This window comes from Puma concolor, chromosome B2 (assembly GCF_028749965.1).
Source record: "Puma concolor isolate L17-30 chromosome B2, mPumCon1.1.hap2, whole genome shotgun sequence".
Taxonomy (NCBI): domain Eukaryota; kingdom Metazoa; phylum Chordata; class Mammalia; order Carnivora; family Felidae; genus Puma; species Puma concolor.
Window position 1 is genome coordinate 31,368,198 of NC_141671.1, and position 22,187 is coordinate 31,390,384.

Here is a 22,187-nt window from a genome sequence, read left to right on the forward strand (position 1 = left end):
GCCGGCCGGTCTCCAGGGAGCCCGACGTCACTGCTCTGCGCCGGAAGACGCCGTCTTCGCGTCCTCTTCCCTCAACACCGATCTCTTCCCTGGCAACCTGAGACCCAGGGATATGAGCCGGAAGAGACATCGCCTGGTCCCGGACTCCTTTGGGCTGAAGAGGCGGCGGGAACAGGGGCAGGCTGAGGCGGACCCCCTCAGGGGCGAGTCAGGTAGGCGTGGCAACCCTGTTGCCGAGGCGGAAGGGCCCCGCTGGGAGCCGCCTCGCCCGCCGGCTCGCTTGACGGGAGCGCCGCGCCCCCCCGCCCCCCTTCCCGTCTCGGTGACCGGCTCTCTCCGCCTAGGGTCCGCGCGCGCGGCCGTCGCCGAGCTGGTGCAGCTGTTCCCGCGCGGCCTGTTCGAGGACGCGCTGCCGCCCATCGCGCTGAGGAGCCAGGTGTACAGCCTCGTGCCCGACCGGACGGCGGCCGACCGGCAGCTGGTGAGGGGCGTCGGAGCGACGGAAGGAAGTCGCTTCCCTGCCTCGAGCGCGCTCCCGAGGGCCCCCAACACTCAAGACACCTGGGCGGTCAGCCAGCCGCTCTGCGGTTCTGCAGGCGTCAGGTCTCTCCAGGCCGGGCACTACGGGGCCTAGGAAGATGTCACAGACCCTGTTAAAAGACCCGCCGGCAGTAGAGAGCACGCCACATCGTGGAAGTGGAAGAACTAATCTCTTGGGGAAACTGAGTCACCGGGCATAGTTGGAGCTTTACAGCGCTGGGAATGCAGGCAGACGTCAGATTGCGGCAGACCTTGTGCATCAGTGTTGTTTCTGCCTTACACCGAAGGCGAGGAGCTAGGAGAGAATGTTAACCAGCAGAAGGAACGGGTGTTGTGTGGATTGGGGGAAGTGAGATGAGGCAGGGAGATGGGCTCGGAAGACAATGCGACAGAGAACTGGTGAAGTTCTAAATTAGGGAAGTGTAGTAGGGAGGGCGAGGATGGGTGGAGGTGAGGGATGTGGACAGTGGGAAGAGGAGTCAGGGATAACTCAGGTTTTCTCGATGACAGACATGAGTGGTGAGTGAACAGAGTAGGAGGACGCTGAGTTGTTGGGGCAGATGACATGTTTGATTTTGTAGGAGTTGGAGGTGCATGGGGAACATCCAAAGGCAAGTGTGTTGGATATGAGGGACTGGAGGGAATTCTGGGCCAGTGCTGTAGAATTGAAGTCATTGAGATGTGAGCAGTGGTTCAGTCTGTGTGGATGTGGGTGAGATTGGGTAGGAAGAGTGAGTAGAGGGGTAACTTTTAACCTTTTTATAAACTTTAAAAGATAATGAAAGCTATGGCTCTTTCTGTCTAGAAAAATGCATATATGCCCCATACATACAAGGTGTATGTGCGGTTTTTGTCGGGGCAGGGGGGTTGTTTCACAGATCCTCTGGAGTCCAAGGTTAAGGACCTCAAGTGTAGAGTGAAAGGTCCAAATCTATAAAGCTGAGAGATACCCACATTTAAGGCAGTGTTTCTCAAAGTACGTCCTGAGTTTTACCTGTATCAGAATCACCTACTATTAAAAAAAAAAAAATTAACTGGGCTGCTTATTCAAAAATACAAGTTATTGGGACTCATCTAAGGCTAACCGATTAAAATCTCTTGAGGTAGGACCTGGGAACCTACATTTTTGAATTACTGTCCCATGTGATTCTTAGTGATGTAAGGGGAAAGCAGAGGAGGAGGAGTCGGTGGAAAAGGCTGAGAAGGAATTGCTAGAGGTAGGAGGAACCCCGGAATAGGCCTATTGAGAAAACAAATAGATTTTTCAAGGAGGTGGAGTAGTTGGCAGTGTTAGAACCTGTGGTTTAAGGCAATGGTTGGTAAAGAGATCAAGTAAAATAATATCCAAAGTCTGTCCATTGGATTTAGCAGGCGGAAGATTAATGGCAACCTGTCAGGAGGAAAAGAGGAAAGAAAAGGAAGATGGAGACTAGCTCCAGTTTCATGAGGAAGTGAGTTAGATGGAACCACTCCTTATAGAGTATTTGTTCTTTTTAATTTACTGATGTTAGCCTAAATTTTAAAAAAGCTTTAAAAGTTGCACAAAGGAAAATATACACACACACACACGCTTTACAGAATGTTTATAAAGCAGATACCCATTTAACCATCACCCAGGGCAGACTACAGAATATAGTCTACATATTCTACAATATAGACTACAGCCAATATCCACATACATCACTCTCCAGTCAACATGACTTTTGTCCCTGGGAGGTAACTGTGATCCTGACTGATGTGATAATTGTTCCTTGGATTTTCTATATACCACCTATGTGTTTACCTGTAAACAACATAGCTCAGTTTTATTCATTTTGGATCTTGATCTAAACAAAATCCTATTGTATGTATGTATTTATATCTTATTAGATGAATACTTTTGAGATTCTTCTCAGTTTCACATAGCTACAGTTAATTTCATAGATTTCTATTTTATAAATATGTCCCGTTTTTTTCTGTTCTAGGGAAAAAAAGTTTTATGTTTATAGGAATTTAATTTATGATCTGAATTTTCAGATTTATTGGTGTAAAGTTCATTTTATTGACTATTGGATGTGTAGTGATTACCCTTTTCTCATTCTTTTTATTGACTCTCTGTGCTTTTTCTAGTTCCTTCCCCCATTTTCTTGATCAGTCTCACCCGTGGCTTACCAGTTTTAATAATCTTTCAATGAATTAATGTTTAGCTTTGTTGCTCTCTCATATGCATTCTATTTTATGAATGTGTCCCCTCTACTGTTGGTTTATTTTACTTTTTTCCCCCATTAGTTTCATCATCTCCTCCTTTCTAGTATATGCTTGTCAGGTTGTAGTTTATCTTAAGTACATGCAGATGTATATAGTTTGGGCACATATTTTAGTTATTATTCAGCTTAAAATATGTTTTAACTTCTTTTGTGATTTTTTTCTTTGACCAAGAGTTAATTATAAATGTATGTCTTAATTTGAAGCATTTTCATATTACCTCGTTGTTACTGATTTCTGACACAAATGGTATTGTGGCCAGAGAACATACACAATATGATTTCAGTCATTTGAATTTTATTGAGACTTGCCTTGTGCTATGTGGTCAGTTTTGCTAAATATTCTATGTATATTTGAAGAGAATATGTTTTCTATAATTATCAATTTCTTAGTAACTGAAGGTAGTAATGAAAGTTATTTCTGTACTGATTATTTTGTCTGTTTATGAGTTTATGAAAGGTAGATTAATATACTTATGCGATTATGGGTTTGCTATTATCTCTTCAAATATTTTCCCTACTTTCCCACCTTCCCTCACCCCACATCTAGACTGTTAATTCCTTGAAGACAGGGCCTATGTCTTAATCACTATTTTATTTTAGTGTCTGGGATATGATTGGTCTTAGAAAATATGTATTGATTGTTTGATAGGCAACGGATGAGGAGGGTGGATGGGAAGGTGGGTAACTGATTTGAAAAGACTATTTAATAATCTACCTGATTCTCTCCCCACACTTTGTCCTTTGCTTAGAGAAAAACTCCCCAGTATTGGCAATAAAATCTCCCCACCCAAAAGTGCCCAGAGTATAGCAGAGTATCTTACCCTGATACCCTTCTTTTTACTCCTATCTCTCTGGAGACAGAAGGAGCTTCAAGAGCAGGGGGAGATCAGAATCATCCAGCTAGGCTTTGACTTGGACGCTCATGGAATTATCTTCACCGAGGACTACAGGACCAGAGTGCGTGTAACTGTTTTGTGTGCGTGTGTGTGTGTGTGTGTGTGTGAGAGAGAGAGAGAGAGAGAGAGAGAGAGACAGAGACAGAGAGACAGAGATGGGTGTGGGGGGTAGGCAGGGAAATTGGAGAGTGGAAATAAAAAGAAAAAGAGACAATTCTACTCCACATCTCACAGAGAGGGCACAGGGTTCTGGTAATATGAAGGAGAGGAAAAGGAGGAAAAGTATGAGAAGTAGAAAGATGAGCGAAAGAGAAAACAGGAAGAGTCACGTCCTGGAGGTGGAGGTCCGTGGCCGAGGGTGGAGCCACACCACATCTCCCATCTCTGGTTCCAGGTCCTCAAGGCCTGTGATGGCCGACCATATGCTGGGGCAGTGCAGAAGTTTCTGGCTTCAGTGCTTCCAGCCTGTGGGGATCTTAGCTTCCAGCAGGACCAAATGACACAGACCTTCGGCTTCAGGGACCCAGAGATCACGTGAGACTTGGGGCATCAACAGAATCAGGCATCTGACATTTCTCTGCCTCCCTCTGATCCCATCCTTTTCCTTCTGGTGCACCTACCAAAAAAAGGACTCTTATTTTTAGTATAATGCCCTAAATTTGTACTCCCCCAAGAGAGGAGGCCTATCCTACCTGGGGCCTTGAACTAAAATTCAGGCGATCTGGGTGGCTAATCCAATGAATTTAGAGGCCTGGCAGGCACCATAAATGCCTATTGTGGATCTTGCTGAAACTAAGAGAATGAAGAAATGGTAGGAGCTTAGATGCCCCTAAAGCTTTCACATTAAAAAACAATGACCGGGCAAGGGTGAAGTAAAAATACCATTTCAGGGGGCCTTATCTGGCTCAGGCTCCCTATTTTGCAACCCATGGTACATGGGAAAGCATTTTATAAACCTTTTAGTAAGATGGAGCCATGTTGAGGCATGTGTAGGCAGGGGCAGGAGCACAGAAGAAAGGCCCTCATTTCTCCCTGGGGGTTGGACTGAGAGTGTGTCAGGGCATGTGGTCAAGGAGGGCTTCTGCGAGGAGAAGCTGCTTTAGTGAACAAGTAATACAGAAGAAGAAAGTCGGGGGGGGGGGGGCAATCCAGGTAAGGGGAGTGGAGGCAAGGGCACGGGGCACTGAACGGCAGGGTGTGGGCAGAGGAGCACTCCAGAGTGGGCTTCTGTTATCTAGTCCCCTTGCAGGGTTGCCCACGTTTTTGTGGAGACTTAGTGTCCAAACATCAGTGGGCAGGGAGATGGTTTTCATAGCTGAGGCCTCCTCCTGGCTTCCCACCCTTCTTAGGCAGCTGGTGAATGCTGGAGTCCTCACTGTCCGAGATGCTGGGAGTTGGTGGCTAGCTGTGCCTGGAGCTGGGAGATTCATCAAATATTTTGTTAAAGGTATTCCATTCGCAGCTCAAGCCCTCAGTCCCTCAAGAACAGCTTTCAGTGGCTCCTCAGGGCCCAAGCCTTACTCACCTTTCCCCTCTCCTCTGCCACTTCTCCAGGGCGCCAGGCTGTCCTCGGCATGGTCCGGAAGGCCAAGTACAAAGAGCTACTCCTATCAGAGCTCTTGGGCCGGCGGGCGCCTGCAGCGGTGCGACTTGGCCTCACCTACCACGTGCATGATCTCATTGGGGCCCAGCTGGTGGACTGGTGAGTCTACCCCCAGCTTCCGGTAGATGACAGAGCAATGGCCCAAGGTCGGATTCCCTTCTGGGACCAGCCCAGACCAAGTTCTGAGTTTTCCCCAGACTGTTGGCCTGAGTATCTGGTTCCAGCCCTGTCTTTTCTTTTACAGTGTCTCCACCACTTCTGGAACTCTCCTCCGCCTGCCAGAGACGTGAGGATTCTGCTCATCATTGCATACCTCCCTGGAGTGGGATGAGAGGGATCCAGGAGTACTGTCCAGTGGTGCCTGAGACAGGGTCACCTTGGGAGCCAGGATGGGTGTTGAGTTTGCATCTGCACAAAGGGTCAGATGTGACTGCTGCTATTTACCTGGGCTCTGACCCAGTGGTGGGGTTTGGGCAATGGTTCTCTGCCCTTCTGTGGAAGTGGAGCCAGAAACCATGCCAAGGCCATGGCTGTTGCCTTTTATGCAGCAAAGTATTGCTGTTACTCTCTTGGGATAGGAAAATGGAATTTCTGGGGAGCCTGATAAGGGAGGGCAGAGTTCTCTTTTCTTACATGTTGGGTTAACACTGCAAATAAAGTACTTCTCTGCCTGTGCTATTTCTTGGATGTCTTTTGTTTAATGTGATGTATATTTGGGCGCCTTGTTTGGGGGTAGAGTTCAAGCCAAATTTGGGCCTGAGCTTTGCCTCATTGTTCAGAGAAATAAGTGCATTAAGGTCGGTTCTCCCTGTAGGATGGTGAAGGTATGCCCGATCTCCTAAACCACAGAATTTCTGTTAAGGCCTACACAAAGCAAAGGCCTGGTGTCATTCAGGTTTTGTGGAGGTTGTGGTATGAGAGAAGTGTCTTGTGCCCCCTCGTGCTGAGCCACACTGGTCTCTACTCTACCCATGCCTACTGGACCATCTCTATATATACATGTACGCAGATACATGCAGTAGGGGGGCTGCCCAGGGCTCTGGGGTGAGAGGGGTTAACAGGGAAGGACAATATGTAACTCCAAGCCAGGATTTCCTCAGATTCTCTCAGAGACCCAGGTGCCCGGGGTGTGTGCCCTACCCGCTCCAAATACTGGGCCTAGGGCCAGTTGCATTTCTTGCCTGTCACATGGTTTCCCAGCTTAGTTTGGCCAGGGGAGGAGCAAGGTCCAGAGTCAAATCTGCTCCAAGCTCTGGGCTGACTAGAAAGGAGCAGGCAGACAGACGGGTCTCATCTCTCTTGGATCTTCCAGCCATGAGGCTCCTCTGGGGGCTGATCTGGATGTCCAACTTCTTCGCCTTGTCTCTGCAGAAGCCCAGGTCCTGGAGGAAGAACACTGTAGTGCTTGAGTGGGACAGGGCTGGTGATGGGAGAGCAGGCGTGGGGGACCTAATTGTGGAGTGAGGGGTGGAGGGGCCCGAGTGTCACTGAATGCTGACCCCTTCCTGTTCTCCCTAGGTTGCTCCTGTTTTCTCCTTCTGTGGTCCACCTGGGGGTTCCTCTATCAGTGGGGCTACAGCTCCAGGATGCTCCCCGGGGACAGGTAGTGACAGGATCAGTGTTCCTGAGAAACCCATCCGGCTTGAAAGCACTCTGCTCCCCACAGGTGGACTTCACCCTCAGCTCAGAAAAAGACTTTGTGCTCCTTAGCCTCCAGGTAACTGGACTCCACTCCCTTCTACTGCTTCTTAGCACTTCCCACCCTGTCACCCTGTTCCCTTCTGTCTTCTTCTTCTTCTTTTTTTAACATTTACTTATTTATTTTTGAGAGAGAGAAGAGAGAGAGAGCGCGCGCACAAGTGGGGGAGGAGCAGAGAGAGAGAGGGAGACACAGAATCCAAAGCAGGCTCCTGGTTCTGAGCTGTAAGCACAGAGCCCGACTTGGGGCTCAAGCCCACGAACCTCAAGATCATGACCTGAGCCGAAGTCTGAGGCTTAACCCACTGAGCCACCCAGATGTCCCCGCCTCTGTCTTATAAGTGCTTTTGCCTTCTCACTAGCCTCCCTCCCCTCCTCTTCTCCCCCCATCTCCACACTGTTGCCTTTCCTGTTTCTGTCTCGGACTCTGGCTTTTTCCTTCTGCTCTGTGATCTGCTCCCTCTCCGTCTCCTGACAGGTCTCCCTGAAAGATGCAGAAAGCTGTGGCCTCCACCTCCTCCTTGGTGGCCCTGAGGTCCAGCTAGTGGCCAAGTCACCGTGGCTGAAGAATTATCTGTCCAGAAATACAGACATTCAGGGTGTCAACCTGCGTTTCTCCTCTCGCCGAGGGCATCTCTTTCTGCAGACTGACCAGCCCGTTTATAACCCTGGCCAGCGGGGTGAGTCTGAGCCCCAGGGCCTCTACCTTTGTCACCCAGTCTGCTCAAGACACGTTTGACACCCTGTAAATGAGATAGCCTGATCATGCCGCACAGGAAGGCTGCTTAGCAAATATTTGTTGTCCTTCCCCTCAATCCCTGGAAGCAATGGGGGCCGGACCCACCCTTTGCAAATGGATTCCTGCTCACCTCTTGCCTTCCTCTCCTAGTTCGGTACCGAGTCTTTGCTCTGGATCAGAACATGCGCCCATCCACTGACACTCTTACGGTTACAGTAGAGGTGAGACCCTGACCTCTGACCTTCTGTTCAGCAGGGCTGCTAATCTGACCTCCCTCTCATAACCACTTCTCCCATTGCAGAACTCTCATGGCCTCCTTGTGCGGAAGAAGGAAGTGTACACTCCCTCCTCCCTCTTCCAGGACGACTTTGTGATTCCCGATATCTCAGAGTGAGCTCCCCCGACCTGGAGATGGCCCCTCCCATTCCTATTTCCCTTGGCTGTCCCCCTCCAGTGCCCAGTCAGACCTCGAGTTCTCCCCCACATCCCCCAGTTCGGGTCCCCCCCACCCCCTGCCAGTCAGTCCTCCTCCCGGGAGCCAGGCCTCTGGCTGTCTGTGTGCCTCTTGCACAAGTGGGCTGAGTCCCTCTCCCACTTGTAGGCCAGGGACATGGAAGATCTCAGCCCGGTTCTCAGATGGCCGAGAATCTAACAGCAGCACCCAGTTTGAGGTGAAGAAGTATGGTAAGAGCTGGAGACACGAGGGACAGGCAGCTCCTTTCCTAAAGGAGATATGGATAGAAGGAGAGGTGGTGGGGGCAGGGCAGGAGCAGGGAGGTATGGGTACCACAGCCCTGAGGGGAGGGACGTCTTTGAAGGGTCCTTTCGCTAGAGTCTGACCTGCCACCCCTTCACCCCGGGTCAGTCCTTCCCAACTTTGAGGTGAAGATTGTTCCCGGAAAGCCCTACATCCTGACAACACCTGGCTTTCTTGATGAAATCCAATTAGACGTCCAGGCCAGGTAACTCTCCCATCCCCCACGTGGGGCACCCACGGCTCGCCACTCAGTATGAAGGAACTGTGAAGCCCTGCCTCCCCCTTGCCTCAGCGTGCCCCCCTCCCCACCGCGGACATTGCCCTTATTTCTTAGACCTAACTTCTTGATCTCTCTGTGGTGGCAGGTACATCTATGGGAAGCCAGTGCAAGGGGTGGCATATGTGCGCTTCGGGCTCCTGGGTGAGGATGGTGATAAGACTTTCCTTCGGGGGCTGGAGAGTCAGACCAAGGTAGGAAGGAGGGTGGGGGTGTGGGGAAGGTGAGGAGGGTGTGGGGGAGGTGAAGTGGGAGACAAATCGCACCCATACCCTGTTTTCTTCTTTGCCCCAGCTGGTAGATGGCCAGTGCCATATTTCCCTCTCAAAGGCTGAGGTTCAGGGTGCCCTTGAGAAGCTTAAGGTTAATGTTGCTGACCTCCCGGGGCTGCGCCTCTATGTTGCAGCTGCCATCATTGAGTCTCCAGGTGAGAGGTTTCCCTGATTATGATCCCAGACCCTTGCCTCTGACCTCTGAGCTGACCCTCTGTTCTCCAGCATCGACACCATCCTCTGTTCCTCTTACCCTTGTCTTATACCCGAAGCCAGGGAAGATCCAGGAGACTGTCTCTCCCCAGCTGTGTTTCTGGGTGGTTTTGGGAGAAGATGTCTTCCCCCCCCCCCCCCCCGCTTTTTTCACTCATCCTTCCATACTTCCTTCCTTCCCTCCCTCCCTCCCTCCCTCCTTCCCTCCCTCCCTCCATCCATCCCTCCAGCCAGCCAGCAGACATATAGTAACACTATCTGTGTGCTGGGTCCTGTGTTGGCTTCTGCAAACAGAGATGAATATAAGATGACCTGTGCCCTAAGGGGTTCACCGTCTGGTGGGCAGGAAACACTTGAGCTGTGTTCCCCCTTGCTCTCCTGTTTCTCTCTCCTTGGCTATGGCTTTCTGTCTTCCACCTCTGTCTTGCAGGGGGAGAGATGGAGGAAGCAGAGCTCACATCTTGGCGTTTTGTGTCATCTCCCTTCTCCTTGGATCTTAGCAAGACTAAGCGACACCTCGTGCCTGGGGCCCCCTTTCTGCTGCAGGTTTCATCTGGAAGGGGAGGATGAGTTGGGGGAGGGGATGTTGCCAGGAGGGCACACGGCCTCACTGGCCACTCTCCTTTGCCTGTCCCACCCTCACTCACCTAGGCCCTGGTCCGAGACATGTCTGGCTCCCCAGCTTCTGGTGTTCCTGTCAAAGTTTCTGCCACGTTGTCTTCTGGATCTGCTTCTAGAATCCAGGACTTTGAACGAAACACAGATGGGAGCGGCCAAGTCATTATTCCCATTGCTACCTCTCCGACCATCTCAGGAGTGCAGCTCTTGGTAGGACTCCCACTCGTGAGACAGGGTAGCAGAAGGAAATAAAGGCTGGCTGGCTGGCTGGCTTTCTAAGAATCCATGTCCCAGGCTGGGGGAAGGAGCTGGGTACCGGGTCCTTGCCACTGACCTATGCCTGCCCTGCTCTTCTTTCCAGGTGTCTGCAGGCTCCCCTCATCCAGCCATAGGCAGGTTTGCTGTGAGAGCCCCACGCTCAGGCTCCCCATTCCTGTCCATTGTGCGGCCAGATCCTCGACCGCCTCGTGTCGGGGACACTCTCAACCTGAATCTGCAAGCTGTGGGCATCAGTGGGGACAGCTTCTCTCATTACTACTACATGGTGTGCATAAGCTGGGTTGTCGAGAGGGGTGGTGGTGCAGGGAGGATCTTAGGCAAGAAAGAACCCTTGGGGTTGGAGGGAATGGTTTCAGGATTGGGGATGTGCAGTGAAGAGGAAACAATTCTTGACCCAGATCCTATCCCGGGGCCGGATCGTGTCTGTGAATCGAGAGCCCAGAGGGGAACTGACCTCAGTCTCTGTGTTTGTGGACCGTCACTTGGTGCCCTCCTTCTACCTTGTGGCCTTCTACTATCATGGGGGCATCCCAGTGGCCAACTCCCTTCGAGTGGACGTCCAGGCCGGGGCCTGTGAGGGCAAGGTAACTGGCATTGGGAGAGGTGGTGTGTCTGTGTGTTAGGGGGTTAAGAGAGAAAGAAGAGGGAATGAAGAAGCTCTCCCCACTCTGACTGCCCCCTACCTCCTGCCTCTGCCAGCTGGAGCTGAATGTGGACAGCAGCAAGACATATCATCCTGGGGAGCCTGTAAAGCTCCAGTTGCAAACAGATTCTCCAGCCCTGGTGGCACTGGGAGCTGTGGACATGGCTTTGTATGCTGTGGGTGGGAGGTCCCACAAACCCCTCAACATGGGCAAGGTTTGTCAAGACCCTCTGTTCTCCCCAGCCTTCCCTCCTCTCTGTGGCTCATTCTCCTGCTGTCCTGAGCCCTGAGCCCTGGTCCCAGCCCCTAGATCTCATTCAAGCTCCCCACGGACTACCCCCAGTCTTCCCTCAAGCCCAGCCCCTTGTGGTCTCTATTTCCCTACTCTCTGTATGTCTTTCACGGTTGCTCATACCCTGCCTTCTCACCTGAAGCCGAGCGCCAGTCTGGCCCCTCAACTTGTCTGCAACATCCCGGCCTTTTCTTGCCAGGTCTTCGAAGTTATGAACAGCTATGACCTTGGCTGTGGTCCTGGAGGTGGGGACAATGCCCGTCAGGTGTTTGAGGCAGCTGGTCTGGCCTTTTCTGATGGAGACGTATTGACCTCAGTCAGAAAGAGTGAGAACAGAGGAGGAAGGGGGAGTTGGGTGGTAGGGAAATCAGGAAGGAGGAGGGGTCTGAGGGTGTAAAATGGGAAGAGGATTGGCAGGATGGGCTGGGCCAGTGAAAGGGGGCAGGGAGGGGAGGTGAGAGGCCATACACCCTACTCTTGGCTGCACTTCTGCTTTCTACCAGGTATGAGCTGTCCCAAGGAGAAGAAAACCCGGAAAAAGAGAAACGTGAACTTCCAAAAGGCGATTCATGAGAAGCGTGAGTTGTGGGTGCCTATGTAGCTCTCCACTTGGGCCCAAGGGTCAGGGTGAGGGGGTTCTGCCTCTTGGCTGCTCTGCTACTGAATGAGCCTGTATATGGTATTTGGGGCCAGAGACCTGAGTTCTGGGGTTGAATGTGGATGGAGGCCCTCTCCACTGGCCTCGTTTGAGTTCCTGATCTCTCAGGGTGAGTCCTTGTGTATCTGGAGGTCAGGGTGGGGAATGGGATGTATCTCCTTCCGGTTCCCCCACGTTTACCCTCACCTGGCCCTGCAGTGGGCGAGTATGCTTCCCAGGAAGCCAGGCGCTGCTGCCAGGATGGGCTGACACGGTTGCCCATGATACGCTCCTGTGAGCAGCGGGCGGCTCGTGTGCGGCAGCCAGGCTGCCAGGAGCCCTTCCTGTCCTGCTGCCAGTTTGCGGAGAGCCTGCGCAAGAAGTCCCAGTCCAGGAGCCAGGGGGGCCTTGCCCGAGGTGAGGCTCTGGGTGGGGCTGGGGGACAGGAAGGAGCACCTGGAAGGGCAGAATGGTCCCCTCCTCATTCCCCTCCACTGTGGTTCCCTAGCCCTAGAGGCCCTGCAGGAGGAGGACCTGATCGATGAAGATGACATTGCTGTGCGTAGCTTCTTCCCAGAGAACTGGCTCTGGAGAGTGGAAACAGTGGACCGCTTCTACCAGTGAGGGGGTGCGGTGGGCCTGGCCTTATCTCTGCGCTGTGTTTGCAGCCAGCCTAGGGTGTGACAGGGCTTCTCTCCTTTCCCACCACAGATTGTCACAGGTGCTTCCTGACTCTCTGACCACATGGGAGATCCATGGTGTGAGCTTGTCTGCAAGCACAGGTGAGATTGCCCTGCCTGGACCTCAGGCCTCCTGCTTCTGTCTCCCTCCAGCCTAGGCTCCCCACTTAGCCCTTTGCTCTTAGTATAGGACTCAGGGCAGAATGCTGGAGAAGTCTGTGTTGGCATGCACTGGGGCTGGGAGGCTAGAGTGTGGCGGCAGGTGGGGGGCAGATCTGGGTCATCCCCTGCCCCTCCTGCCTGGGGCCTTGCGGCCATGGTGCCCCCTGCCTCTGGTCTCTGCCCCCTCTTCCATCCCTCCCTGCCTTGTCCTTCAGGCCTGTGTGTGGCTACACCGGCCCAGCTCCGAGTGTTCCGTGAATTCCACCTGCACCTCCGCCTGCCCCTCTCTGTCCGCCGCTTTGAGCAGCTTGAGCTGCGACCTGTCCTCTACAACTACCTGGATAAAAATCTGACCGTGAGGCCTTGCAGGAGCCTGAGCACACAGGGGAGTGGGTGGGAGCTGGGGCAGGTGAAGGGTGAGGAGCCTAACTGGGCTGAGGCTCTGGCCATCCCTGTCTTCCTGCACCCAGGTGAGCGTCCATGTGACCCCAGTGGAGGGGCTGTGCCTGGCTGGAGGGGGAGGGCTGGCCCAGAGTGTACTGGTACCTGCGAGCTCTGCCCGGCCTGTTGGCTTCTCTGTGGTGCCCATGGCAGCTGCTGCTGTGTCCCTGAAGGTGGTGGCTCGAGGGCCCTTGGAGTTCCCTGTGGGGGATGCAGTGTCTAAGGTTCTACAAATTCAGGTGAGTGGAGCACCTGAATCCAGGTCCCCAGGCTCCCAAATTTATACCCCCACACCCCTGCGCCCTCTCTGCTGGCCAGGCCAGAGACCCAACACCCAAACCCAATGCCTTGGTCTGTTTACATCTTCTACGATTCTGATTCAACTCTGTCCCTGAAGTTCAAACTCTAAGTCCTGGGGAGTATGCCCTGGGAAGGGCAGGCTGTGGTACTATGTGACCTCTCACAGCTATGTTTTCCCTGAGACAGAAGGAAGGGGCCATCCACACGGAGGAGATGGTCTATGAACTCAATCCCCTGGGTGAGCAGCCCCCTGCCTCCAGCCATTAGTGTCTTAATGGGGTTGTAGGTGGTGGGGGCGGGGTGGGGGGCGGTATGGGCAGCAAAACAGACTGCCAACTTCCCCCATCTCCACAGACCACCGAGGCCGGACCTTGGAGATTCCTGGCAACTCTGATCCCAATATCATTCCTGATGGAGATTTCAGCAGCTTTGTCAGGGTTACAGGTGGGAGCTGTCCTCCAGTCTCTTCCCGGGAGCACCCTCAGATTCATGTGAAACCCACAGACCCCTGTTTGATCCCATGATCCCAATGGGTTCCCAGACCTGCTCTCTGATCCTTAACCCTGCACCTCCCCTATAGCCTCAGATCCATTGGACACTTTGGGCTCTAAAGGGGCCTTGTCTCCAGGAGGCCTTGCCTCCCTCCTGAGAGTTCCCACCGGCTGTGGGGAACAAACCATGATCCTCTTGGCTCCAACACTGGCCGCTTCCCGCTACCTGGACAAGACAGAGCAGTGGAGCACACTGCCCCCCGAGACCAAGGACCATGCTGTGGATCTGATCCAGAAAGGTTCTGGGCACAGGGCAAGCAGGCATGGGGCTGAGAGAGGGCAGTTAAAGGAAGAGGGGCAACCCAAGTGGCTAGAGGGGAGAAGAAGGGAGGCACCTGGTGGGAATGGGGAGTGTGGCCTCGGACACATACAGTGGGAGAGTGAGTGTCGCCTCAGCAGCTGCCTCTCCTCTCCAAGGCTACATGCGGATCCAACAGTTTCGGAAGACAGATGGCTCCTATGGGGCTTGGATACAACGGGACAGCAGCACCTGGTGAGGTTGGGAGAGTGTTTTTGGGTCTCAGAGAGGGGCTGGGGCTGGTGGGGGCAGAGCCAGGTACCCTGGGAGGGTGAATAACCAGGTGTCTGAGGGAATGGGGATGTGTCCCCTACAGGGACCAGTCACTATTCCCCACTATCCCTTCCTCCCCTCTAGGCTCACGGCTTTTGTGCTGAAGGTACTGAGTTTGGCTCAGGAGCAGGTGGGCGGCTCACCTGAAAAGCTGCAGGAGACGGCCAGGTGGCTGCTGTCCCAGCAGCAGGCTGACGGTTCATTCCAGGACCCCCACCCGGTCATACACAGGGCCATGCAGGTTCGGGGCTGGGAGTTTGGAGAGGAGCCTAGGTGGGAGGACTCTCCTTGCCCCTCCCTGCTCCTAGTTGACATCTCCTTTTCTACCCCTTTCAACTAGGGGGGCTTGGTGGGAGATGATGAGACTGTAGCACTCACGGCCTTTGTGGTCATCGCCCTTCAGCATGGGCTGGCCGTCTTCCAGGACGACAACGCAGAGCAGCTGAAGCAGAAAGTGGTAAGAGCACCTAGGGGTCTGCCCTTTCCTGTTCCCCAGCTCTCTCCCTTTCTCTTCAGGAACCCAGGTGTCCAGCTCTGTGACCTGCCTTCCCACTTTCTCCTAGCAAACCTCCATCTCAAAAGCAAATACTTTCTTGGGAGAGAGAGCAAGCGCTGGGATCCTGGGGGCCCATGCAGCTGCCATCACTGCCTACGCCCTGACTCTCACCAAGGCTCCCGAGGACTTGCGGCGTGTTGCCCACAACAATCTCATGGCCATGGCCCAGAAGACTGGAGGTGAGTCAAGTTTTGGCAATGAGCCAGGGACCCCTGAGTGTGCCCAAAGGGAGAAATTGAATGAACACCTCAAGAAGGAATGAAAGCATAAGCAAGATAATTGGGGTAGAATCCGGAGAGCCCGACACAGAGAGCGTCACAGGGCCAGGCAACAAGGACCTGGCCCCCATTCACCTGTGGATCTCCCTTCACTTCCAGATAATGTGTACTGGGGCTCAGTCACTGGTTCTCAGAGCAATGTCGTCCCACCCACCCTGGCTCCTCACAGCCCGGCAGACCCCCTGCCCCAGGCCCCAGCCCTGTGGATTGAAACCACAGCCTACAGCCTGCTCCACCTGCTGCTACAGGAGGGCAAGTCAGAGACGGCCGACCATGCTGCAGCCTGGCTTACTCACCAGGGCAGCTTCCAAGGGGGATTCCGCAGCACCCAGGTAGGGGCTGCCCTGGGGCTCTGGGGTAGGTGGCCCTGAGACCAAGTACCTGAGTCCTGGTTCACCTCCCCAGGACACGGTGATGGCCTTGGATGCTCTGTCTGCATACTGGATTGCTTCCCACACCATGGAAGAGAGGGGGCTCAATGTGACTCTCAGCTCCATAGGCCGCAATGGGTTCAAGTCCCATGAGCTGCAGCTGAACAACCACCAAGTTCAGGGCCTAGAGGAGGAGCTGGAGGTGAGCCACTCCCTCACCTGGCTTGCCATGACACCTGGGCCTACTGCGGCCAGGCCAGAAGCCATCCCCAGCCCACCTCCCCCCTTGTGGAATCCCCATGGCCTCTCTTGCTGATATCCTCGTGGTAAGACTTGCAGTGTGACCTGGAGAAAGTCACATAACCTCCGAGCTTCATTTTTCCCACCTCAAAATTAATAAATGCAGAGGGTACCAAACAGCGTTTTTAAGAGGCTGAGGTGAGACTGTACATGAAGATGTGTGAGAGTGTGAGGTGGAAGAGAAGAGGTGGTTTTCAGGGAGGAAGTAAATTGGAGCAACGTTGTGCCCTCTTGTGCCTTTCTGACATCCTTTCCCTTTTCTGTTCCTGCAAGTTTTCCTTGGGCAGCAAGATTAACGTGAAGATAGGAGGAAACAGCAAAGGGACCTTGAAGGTGAGAGCCAGCAGCACTGGATGCCTAGGGCCCAACAGGGAGGGGCTGTGGTCTTGAGTGGGAGGCCTGAGGGCAGAGCTCATGGTTGGGGAAAGAGGGAGACACCACAGGGTTGGTGGCCCCCCTGCTCTTTCCTGGGCATTTTCCCTCACTCTGGTCTCTACCTTCTCTGGGCACCTGCTATTTCCTTTTACCCTTTAGTGCTGACGGTGCACACATGCAGCACCTCAACCCAGGCTGCTCCCCTGAGTCACAGGCCCATGTGTCCCACAGCACCTCAGACATGGCACGCCCCAAACCCCTTCTTCCTCCTGTGCCCCTCATCTGGCTGACAGAGCCCCTTCCCCACAAGAGCCCAGCCACCACTCTGGAGGCCATCTTAAGTGTCCCCGTCCCAGCACTTCCTTATGGTCCCAGTAATTCCTCCTCTGCTCCCCTGCCACCCTGGGCTCTTGTCACTTGTTTCCTGGACTCTGCTAAGATGATTTGGGAACTTCTCCCTACCCCCATATCTTACCCCTCTGATCCATTGTCCACACTGCCATGAGATCAACCTCCTGACAACACTAGTCAGATTAGCCTTGGAGAAAAGTCAGACTCTTCCACATACACGATCGAACCCCTGCCCACCTCCCCGGTCAGACAAAACCACTCATCTACATAGTTCTCCTCGCTTTCAGTGTCCTTACGCTGCTTTTTCCCCAAGTGACACATTCATTCTTCTCCTTCAAGCTTTGGCCAGAAGCCTTTCCTGAGCTTTCCATCCCAGCCTCCTCTGTGCACCGTGTAGAGTGCTTGCCCCTGAGTACTGGTCCCTGCTCCCCATGACCCACCAGCTAACCCAATTCCCGGGCCTCCCATGTTTATGGACTGGTCAGGAGGGGTGAGAGGGGCTGAAGGCCTGGAATCCTTCAGCCCAGGAGATGCCCCAGCTGTGGCTCTGGAGAAAGGCCTGGGCCCCAAATGTCCTCTGTTCTCACTCCTTGTCGAGCCAGATCCTTCGTACCTACAATGTCCTGGACATGAAGAACACAACCTGTGAGGATCTTCAGATTGAAGTTACGGTCATGGGCCATGTCGAATACACAAGTGAGTGTTGGGGTTGGAGGCTGTGGGGCCCTCAGGGGGCTGGTGACAGGGGCCAAGCCACAATGCCATCCCTGTGCAGTGGAAGCAAATGAGGACTATGAGGACTATGTGTATGAGGAGCTCCCAGCTAAGGATGAGCCAGACACCGGTTCCCAGACCGTGACACCCCTGCAGCTGTTTGAGAGACGGCGGAGCCGCCGGCGGCGGGAGGCACCCAAGGTGGCTGATGAACAGGAGTCCAGAGTACAGTACACCGTGTGCATCTGGTGGGTGCTGGGGGCTGCACCCGACATGGGGGAACTGCTGGGCTGGGAGACGGAAGCAGGACCGAGGCTGGGGCTGGGCATCTGCAACCCAGTGCAAGTGGGACCTGGACATGTCTCTGCAGGCGGAAAGACAAGGTGGGGCTCTCGGGCATGGCCATTGCTGATATCACCCTGCTGAGTGGATTCAGTGCCCTGCGTGCTGACCTGGAGAAGGTGCGGTCACCTGCCCAGAGGGACCCCTTGTGCCCTCTGGAGCCCTGCTCCATCCCTGAAGCCATTCCAGCTGCTGAGCCCTGTCTTGTACAGGGCCCGGGGCCACCTCCCTGTGACCATCTCTCCTTCCCCACAGCTGACCTCCCTCTCTGACCAATACGTGAGTCATTTCGAGACTGAGGGGCCCCACGTCCTGCTGTACTTTGACTCGGTGAGCAGGGAGAGGTGACGCAGGGAATAGACCACACTAGATTTACTGAGCATGTGTTACGAAGTTTCCCAGGAGACAGCTGTATGAGCAGCCAGTGCTCTTAGAGAGAACTTGGGATGTGAGCAGGGAGACAGGACAAAAGTGTGCCAGAGCAGAGTCAGGGGCAGGCCTGGGAGTCTGCGTTGCCTGTAGGCGATGGGGCTGAGCCCCTAATGTGGCGTGGGGGCCAGTGCCAGTCAGCAGGAAAGGACTTGAGAGTCAGCTGCTCATAAAGCTGAATTGGTTCAACTTGAGGGCTGCCTTTGTTTTTTGTTGTTGACCTTCCTAGTTTTTTCTGGTTTTGTTTTTGTTTTTTAAAGTTTGTTTATTTATTTTAATTTTTTTAAACCTTTATTTATTTTTGAGAGAGAGACAGAGTGCAAGCAGGGGAGGAACAGAGAGAGAGAGAGAGGGAGACACAGAATCCAAAGCAGGCTCCAGGCTCCAAGCTGTCATCACAGAGCCCGATGCGGGGCTCAAACTCATGAACTGTGAGATCATGACCTGAACCAAAGTTGGATGCTTAACTGACTGAGCCACCCTGGCGCCCCTAAAGTTTATTTATTTTTGAGGGAGACAGAGAGAGAGAGGGAGAGAGAGAGAGAGAGAATGCACATGTGCACACGAGAGCCAGGGAGGGGTAGAGAGAAAGGAGAGGATCCCAAGCAGGCTCCGCACTGTCATCTCCAAGCCCTAGCGAGACCATGACCTGAGCCAAAATCGGTTAAGCAACCGACTGAGCTACCCCAGCGCCCCTGGGGTTTGTTTTTGATATTAAAATGTATTTTCTTTTATAAAGTGATACTGGTCTTGGATGAGTTTTTGTCTTTTCGTGCCATTATTTGGCTAAAACAAAGAATTATTAACCCTTTGAGTGCCCTCAAGCGTTTTTTGAACATCAACTGTAATCTCTTGGGGAAAATGTGAAAAAGCTGTGTCAATACTGTAACACCATTAGCCAGGTGTGTGTGGGTCAGGGAAGACAGACCTTGTTAGCCTGGGAAGCCAGGCAGAGGAGTTTGGTTGAACACCATCGAAGATGAGGAGCCAGGAAGATTTCTAGGCAAGGAGTTGACCTAGGCAGCCCAGCGCAAGAGGGAAAGGGGCAGGGTAGGGGCTGCACTGGACCAGTGTGTGCGTGAGGAGAGGAGTCTGGGTCTAAGCTGTGAGCTGCAGCGTCATGGAGCATGGGAGAGTGACAGCAGCTGCCGTTAGGGTGACAGATAAAGGAGGGCCCAGTTGCATCGGTGAGGAAGCAAGGCTGTCAGGAGGGTGGGTAGGCTTCGGGGGCAGGCAGAGTGAATTTGAAGAACTTATAGGTCCCACAAAAATCCTAATGCAAGAATGAGGCTGAATGTTTAGTGTGGGAATCATCAGTCCGGAAGGGTTTGGTGAAAGCCAGGGAGTGGCTGAGACCTCCTCAGGGAAGTGCAGGGGACAGGGGGAGCCAGGGCCAGGGAATGCGCCTCTGGGAAGGAAGAAGGGGGATGGTCAGGAATGGCGAGGTCAGAACCAGGGATGACCTTAAAAACCTTAAAAACTAACCTTAAGCTTGGAGAGTTTCGTGCAGAATATGTCCATTATGTGGGACTCTGCCAAGGGGCCAGGGGCACTGGAGACTGGAATGAGGTCACTGTTTGGCAGTGAGGTCAGCAGAGACCTTGGGGAGCAGTTCTTAGAGTTCTGGCAGCCGGAAGGTAATAGAATATGATGGACACTGGAGATAAGACCAACGAGTACCAGAGACAGGTCAAGGATATGCAGCACAGTGGCCTTCAGGGTCCAGGGTGTGCGCCCCTGACCGCTCCTCCCCACTGTGCCAGGTCCCCACCTCCCGGGAGTGCGTGGGCTTTGGAGCTGTGCAGGAGGTGGCCGTGGGGCTAGTACAGCCGGCCAGTGCAACCCTGTATGATTACTACAACCCCGGTGAGGACTTGGGAGACACTTGGGAGGTTTGCAGTAGGTGTCCCCATATGGGACATTGGGACCTGGGGCAATGCAGGGTGGCAGGGGTGTCCTGTGGCTCCTTGGGACTGGGGAGGCAGTAAGGGGGACCTACATTCTAACTGCCTTCTCTCTTCTCCAGAGCACAAATGTTCTATCTTCTATGGGGCACCCACTAAGAGCAAACTCTTGTCCACATTGTGCTCTGCTGACGTCTGCCAGTGTGCGGAGGGTGAGAGCCAGGGCCTGGGGCAGGGGGTGGGAAGACAGCGAGGCTGGGGCCTACACTGTCTCATCTGGGCCCCCTGACACCAGGGAAGTGTCCTCGACAGCGTCGTGCCCTGGAGCGGGGCCTGCAGGAAGAGGCCGGGTACAGAATGAAGTTTGCCTGCTACTACCCCCGAGTGCAGTACGGTCAGTCTTCCCTCGCACCCAAGGCCTCTCTGCCTGGGCCTGCTCCTCTCGGCCTCAGGTGGGACAAACCTGTGCTCCTGTCTCTTGAACTCCCTTGTAGGCTTCCAGGTTAAGGTCCTCCGAGAAGATGGCAGAGCTGCCTTTCGCCTCTTCGAGACCAGAATCAGCCAAGTCCTGCACTTCAGTATGAAGGGAATAGTTGGGTGGGTGGGGCTGGGGGGATCTAGGGAGCTGAGGTCAGGGTTTGCGGCCTGGCTGCTTGGAATAGCTCAAGTTCAGAGTCTGAGCTCAAAGCCCCTCAGCATCTTAGAAGCTCTGGGCTTGTCCATAAATAGGAAAGCAGTTGCATCTCCCCATTAGGCACAGTGAGGGCAAAATGAACGGGTCCGTGCATAGCCCCTGGTCCCTGCTTGTCCTGTACCTTCTCTTCTCCTCTGACAAGCCTCATGCACATTATCCTCTCAGCCAAGGACACCAAGGCCACTGCTGGTCAGACCCGAAACTTCCTGGTTCGAGCCTCCTGCCGCCTTCGCTTGGAACCTGGGAAAGAATATTTGATCCTGGGTCTGGACGGGGCTACCTATGACCTCAAGGGAGAGTGAGTTCTCCGGGCCCCTCTGTCTCTTGCTCTCCTCACACCTCATGAGGGAACAGATCCCCAGCACCCAGACCCTGCCCCCACAGAAGCCAGGCGCTTCATGCTCTCCTCTCCCACCAGCTTATCCTCCCCACCCCTGCTGACCGTCCCTTTGCCCCTACAGCCCCCAGTACCTGCTGGACTCGAATAGCTGGGTTGAGGAGATGCCCTCTGAACGCCTGTGCCGGAGCACCCGCCATCGGGAAGCCTGCGCCCAGCTCAATGACTTCCTTGAGGTGTATGGCTCTCAGGGGTGCCAGGTGTAAGGGCTGCCCTCCCATCTCCCCCAGGAGGAGCCCGAGCCAGGGAAAGGTGATGCCTAGATTGTTGCTGTGCCCGGACCCCTGGACGTGGTCCCTGGGAAGGACCAGGGACTCAATAAAGGTCTTTGGCGGCAAAGTGTCAATGTGTGTCTCCAGGACTGACTGCAGTGCCCCCCTCCAGGGGGGCCCAGGCCAGGATTTGCATGGTCTTAGGCTGTCAGAGCCTGGATGACCCTTGGGGTATCCAGCTCTCCCTGAACACTCCCAGATGACACCCTGCGAGCTCAATCCATCATAGGACCACCCCGAGTAGACTTGTGACCCATCAGCCTGCACAGGATCCAGCACCACACCAAGGCCTCTCTTCTGCTGTGCCTGTGGGGCGCTCCACTGTCCCGCTGTAGCCAGTCACTGTGGCCTCACGCAGGGCTTGTGCTCAGCTTAACACCTCAGCTCTTCTGCCTTATGAATGGCTGTCTGGCCACATGTTTCCCGCTCTGCCCTTGTGCAGTTGGGAGTTCTGGGGTTTCCCGCTTTTGGCTGACATCTGGTCTCTTGAAAGCCTGTTGATGTTTGGTCTTGTTACCAGTGGCATTAGGTAACTTTCCCAGTGTTATGCATGTCAGTACACTAAGGAGACTGCTCTTTTACTGGATGAACCCTTCTCACCTGCCTGCCTAGCTGCCCCCTGTGTGGGGGCACCCCTTGGGTCTTCAGGGCCGACCTAGAAATCCTTCTAGAGAAATCTGCCGAGATCAGTTTTGATGGAAGCTGAGTCTGTTCAGCAGCCTGCTATTCAATCGTCCAACAGCAATTTGTGGGCCTCTCACTCCCTGCCACACCTTCCTTGTGCCAGGT

General features: G+C 53.9%; 2 protein-coding genes across 3 annotated transcripts; both read left to right on the plus strand.

Annotated features, from left to right (window-relative positions):
- On the plus strand, positions 1 to 5,963 carry WHR1 (winged helix repair factor 1). Of its 2 annotated transcripts, XM_025917355.2 has the most exons (7): positions 3 to 212; positions 345 to 481; positions 3,648 to 3,743; positions 4,077 to 4,216; positions 5,032 to 5,129; positions 5,237 to 5,384; positions 5,530 to 5,963. In XM_025917355.2, the coding sequence occupies exons 1-7, from the start codon at positions 113 to 115 to the stop codon at positions 5,573 to 5,575; spliced, it is 765 nt and encodes a 254-aa protein (XP_025773140.2). In that variant the 5' UTR covers positions 3 to 112; the 3' UTR covers positions 5,576 to 5,963. The 2 variants fall into 2 exon arrangements, with proteins under 2 accessions (XP_086562010.1, XP_025773140.2); XM_086705884.1 differs by lacking the exon at positions 3,648 to 3,743 and having other exon boundaries at positions 1 to 212.
- Positions 5,964 to 6,506: 543 nt separating this feature from the next.
- On the plus strand, positions 6,507 to 21,472 carry LOC112853684 (complement C4-A-like). The gene is made up of 41 exons (XM_025917248.2): positions 6,507 to 6,664; positions 6,804 to 7,002; positions 7,462 to 7,663; positions 7,873 to 7,943; positions 8,024 to 8,112; positions 8,324 to 8,406; positions 8,588 to 8,684; positions 8,845 to 8,950; positions 9,051 to 9,183; positions 9,672 to 9,787; positions 9,893 to 10,069; positions 10,221 to 10,403; positions 10,537 to 10,722; positions 10,838 to 10,996; positions 11,273 to 11,399; positions 11,577 to 11,651; positions 11,930 to 12,127; positions 12,219 to 12,330; positions 12,422 to 12,492; positions 12,768 to 12,907; positions 13,023 to 13,232; positions 13,480 to 13,531; positions 13,648 to 13,737; positions 13,874 to 14,083; positions 14,262 to 14,337; positions 14,500 to 14,656; positions 14,756 to 14,872; positions 14,979 to 15,150; positions 15,349 to 15,581; positions 15,655 to 15,822; positions 16,194 to 16,253; positions 17,249 to 17,342; positions 17,422 to 17,608; positions 17,731 to 17,821; positions 17,958 to 18,032; positions 19,895 to 19,997; positions 20,158 to 20,247; positions 20,331 to 20,429; positions 20,530 to 20,613; positions 20,895 to 21,027; positions 21,191 to 21,472. The coding sequence occupies exons 1-41, from the start codon at positions 6,600 to 6,602 to the stop codon at positions 21,330 to 21,332; spliced, it is 5,232 nt and encodes a 1,743-aa protein (XP_025773033.1). The 5' UTR covers positions 6,507 to 6,599; the 3' UTR covers positions 21,333 to 21,472.
- The last annotated feature ends 715 nt before the right edge of the window (positions 21,473 to 22,187 follow it).

Bases quoted from the DNA above. Each gene is read 5' to 3' on its own strand.
- WHR1 (XM_025917355.2), top strand. From the start codon at position 113: ATGAGCCGGAAGAGACATCGCCTGGTCCCGGACTCCTTTGGGCTGAAG. The intron at 213-344 runs GTAGGCGTGGCA...CTCTCCGCCTAG, and splicing joins CCCCCTCAGGGGCGAGTCAG to GGTCCGCGCGCGCGGCCGTC. The intron at 482-3,647 runs GTGAGGGGCGTC...CTCTGGAGACAG, and splicing joins CGGCGGCCGACCGGCAGCTG to AAGGAGCTTCAAGAGCAGGG.
- LOC112853684 (XM_025917248.2), top strand. From the start codon at position 6,600: ATGAGGCTCCTCTGGGGGCTGATCTGGATGTCCAACTTCTTCGCCTTG. The intron at 13,233-13,479 runs GTGAGTGGAGCA...TCCCTGAGACAG, and splicing joins CTAAGGTTCTACAAATTCAG to AAGGAAGGGGCCATCCACAC. The intron at 21,028-21,190 runs GTGAGTTCTCCG...TTGCCCCTACAG, and splicing joins ACCTATGACCTCAAGGGAGA to CCCCCAGTACCTGCTGGACT.